The sequence below is a fragment of the Sorghum bicolor genome, chromosome 2 (assembly GCF_000003195.3).
Source record: "Sorghum bicolor cultivar BTx623 chromosome 2, Sorghum_bicolor_NCBIv3, whole genome shotgun sequence".
Lineage (NCBI taxonomy): Eukaryota > Viridiplantae > Streptophyta > Magnoliopsida > Poales > Poaceae > Sorghum > Sorghum bicolor.
Window position 1 is genome coordinate 69,848,304 of NC_012871.2, and position 3,851 is coordinate 69,852,154.

General features: G+C 45.5%; 1 protein-coding gene across 1 annotated transcript; it reads left to right on the top strand.

Annotated features, from left to right (window-relative positions):
• Nucleotides 925–3,851, top strand: LOC110432978 (beta-amylase). The gene is made up of 7 exons (XM_021454375.1): nt 925–1,084; nt 1,261–1,659; nt 1,782–1,946; nt 2,371–2,634; nt 2,819–3,028; nt 3,133–3,372; nt 3,453–3,851. Exons 1-7 carry the CDS (start codon nt 1,034–1,036, stop codon nt 3,588–3,590), a joined length of 1,467 nt encoding a protein of 488 aa, XP_021310050.1. The 5' UTR covers nt 925–1,033; the 3' UTR covers nt 3,591–3,851.

Genomic DNA, 3,851 nt, shown 5'->3' on the forward strand with positions numbered 1-3,851 from the left:
ATCGGTGACGGCCTGACGGGAAACCACCTGGATACTGGAGGGTAGGTCGACCCGAGGCAAAAGGCCCGAGGCTGAAGTCGAAGCCCAAAAGGCCCAACAAGGAATTGACGCCAAATCTCAGAACGGATAATATAGAGCTTCTCTTGCGCCCGAACAAACTTCTGTTGCGCCCCCTCACGCGGCAGGTACGTAACAGATTCCGTTCCATGGCTAGCCGCAAGAGAAACTGCATGATCGTCAAACTGTCACCTCACCTGTGAACCCGCATGATATGGACATGGAGAGATACGAAACACAAGGAGAAGAGTGCGTGCACGCATGGTTATTTTGTGGTTAGCTAGCATGCCAAACTCGAGATAGAAATGTAATTAATTAAATAAATAGATTGACATATAAGCTTATAGCCTATATAAAAAAATACACGGGACATTAAAAAAGCATGAAACCAGTATGTATAAACATGCCATGCACATGGTATATATAGCAGCCCTTGCAAATTGTAATGTTATTATAAGCCATATGCAATATATTTGCAACCCCACTTTACTCTTTACAGGTGCCACTTTTCTGAATTTTTTTACTCGATGCTGTTACATCAGACAGCATTCATTCACATGCGGCAAACGAGGACAGAGAAATGTAAATTCTTCACCTACCTCCATCAGTTCATCCCAGTGCCATACAAGCCGTTAAAACCGAAGTCCTTCCGGCCAATCAGGACTGCAGTCCGGACGAATCGCAAAGGCAAGCTCATGTACTATACAGTATACATAGCTTGCCAGCTCTGGATGGTATCCAAAAAATCATCAGCTCATCCTGCACATGCGCCTTTCCCTGGGCAGCTCAACGGAAAGGATAGGTTTGCATCGCTGGAGAAACGCTGCACGTCGCCGTCCAGATCGATCTCCCCTGCCTCCACTTATAAATAGACCCCCCAAGCTCACCACAACATTCATCAAGCTCCAAGCTCAGTGACCACCAAGCAGAGAGCGAGCCAGTGAGGTCTCTGAGAGTGAGACCGTAGCCAGCCACAATGGCGGGGAACGCGCTAGCCAACTATGTCCAGGTCTACGCCATGCTCCCGGTAAGCTGCTTAAGAATCATGCAATGCAACTGTAGCATTATTAGCATACCACTACCAGTATAACGAACAAACGAAGAGACCTAAACGAATCGTGCCATTCCGAGAAAGGAAAGGTGAGAAGCTGATGTGATTTACTACCTTTTTTTCCCCCCAACTCTTGGCTTCCGGACATGCAGCTGGATATCATCACTGTCGACAACACGTTCGAGAAGGAGGACGAGACAAGGGCGCAACTGAAGAAGCTGACGGAGGCCGGCGTCGATGGGGTCATGATCGACGTCTGGTGGGGGCTGGTGGAGGGGAAGGAGCCGGGGGTCTACGACTGGAGCGCCTACAAGCAGGTCTTCAAGCTGGTGCAGGAGGCCGGGCTCAAGCTGCAGGCCATCATGTCGTGCCACCAGTGCGGTGGCAACGTCGGCGACGTCGTCAACATCCCGATCCCACAGTGGGTGCGGGACGTCGGCGAGGACAATCCCGACATCTTCTACACCAACCGGGAAGGGGTGAGGAACATCGAGTATCTCACTCTTGGAGTGGACGACCAGCCTCTCTTCCATGGAAGAACTGCCATTCAGGTCAGCTGACTTTAAACACTTGCCCCGGTGTTGCACATGCGGAAGAAAGATGATGATAAATCAAGCGAACTTCTCTGACCTTGACGTTGTGACCTGGGGTCGGTCTTCTCTGTCTGTGGCAGCTGTATGCTGATTACATGAAGAGCTTCAGAGAGAACATGGCAGATTTCTTGGATGCTGGTGTCATTGTGGACATTGAGGTGGGACTTGGCCCTGCTGGTGAGATGAGGTACCCCTCATATCCCCAAAGTCAGGGATGGGTGTACCCAGGTATTGGAGAATTCATAGTGAGTTCTCTTTCCAAAAACACATATTCTTCCATCTTTTTTGTTGTTACGAAACAAAAGGGGATTCGTCTCCATGTGATGAACAAAGACATCTTAATCTTGGCCTATGCTTTGATTTCTGCTGGAAGAAGTCACAGAAAATGAGGGGGGAAAAGGTATAAAAGTGACTAAATCAAAGAGACACTTGAATAAAGTAAAATTTTGACTGATCAGGCCAGGGATGCCTTAAAAGTCGTACTGCGCTTGAAGCAAAGCCAAGACCACAATTAAGAATAAAACCAGATGAAATCAAATGTTTGATAAACTACTGAAGAAAATGAAATAAAACAAGTGCCAACTAATATAAATATGTCATTACCAGCAAACAGAGGACTACACTTTAAAGGCTACAATTGTTACTAAAGCAATAAAATAAAAACTGCAGTGCTATGATAAGTACCTGAAAGCAGACTTCAAAGCAGCAGCAGCTGCGGCTGGGCATCCTGAGTGGGATTTGCCTGATGATGCTGGGGAGTACAATGACACTCCTGAGAAGACCCAGTTCTTTGCGGATAATGGAACATACCAGACCGACAAGGGGAAGTTCTTCCTCACATGGTACTCCAACAAACTGATCAAGCACGGTGATAAGATCTTGGATGAAGCAAACAAGGTCTTCTTGGGATGCACGGTGCAGCTGGCAATCAAAGTAAGTACGATGACGAATAACACCTGGCTTTATTTTTTCCCTTGATTTTAAAGTTGAACAAGTCTTTGCATATAACATTAATAAAGGTACAAGGTTTACTAGAAGCTACTACAACACAAACTAAGAACTAACCTATGGGTGAATTTGAAACATAGACTTCACATGTGCTAATATTTGTTTGCAGGTCTCTGGCATACACTGGTGGTACACGGTTCCAAACCATGCAGCTGAGCTCACTGCCGGATACTACAACTTAGATGACAGAGATGGCTACAGAACCATAGCACACATGCTAACAAGGCATCCTGCAAGCATGAACTTCACTTGTGCTGAGATGAGGGACAATGAGCAGAGTTCAGAGGCGAAAAGTGCACCTGAGGAACTGGTTCAACAGGTTTAAGCCATTGGTCACTTGTCTGTATTCTCCTTTAACGGATCACAAAAGGCACTTCTCAATTATTAACAAAATATTCTGGTGCAAACTATAACAAATGGCAGGTGCTGAGTGCCGGATGGAGAGAGGGCCTAAATCTGGCATGTGAAAATGCACTCAGTCGATATGATGCAACAGCTTACAACACCATCCTCAGGAATGCAAGACCCCAAGGCATCAACAAGAATGGCGCTCCAGAACACAAGTTGTATGGATTCACCTACCTCCGAGTATCTGATGAACTGTTCGAGGGAGAGAACTACACCACTTTCAAAACTTTTGTCAGGAGAATGCATGCTAACCTGGTGAGTAACACCCTTGACAATCTAGACATTCATAATTGGTTTGAGCTACACACTGACAGAATATATAAAAATTATTTCAGGATTATAACCCAAAGGTTGACCCAGTTGCACCATTGAAAAGATCAAAGCCAGAGATACCAATTGAAGAAATCCTAGCAGTAGCACAGCCAAGATTGAAGCCATTTCCCTTCGAGAAGAACACAGACCTACCAGTTTAAACACTCCAACGATGCAAGCTACAGGAAGGATCACAAGGCACTTCAAAATCAAGATAAACATGAAGTAAGCCTACTGTCGGGCAGTAGGCTAGTAACTAAATAAAATGCTGTGTGGAGCATATTGCAGTCATGTATTGCACCAATAATCTTGTGTTGTTAAACATGAGGCTTGATGATTTTCTGATGAATTGTAATACCCTTGGCCTTCCTGTTGTTGTATGTATTTGGGGCAATGAATAAAAAATGTGGCTTTCTGGGTTA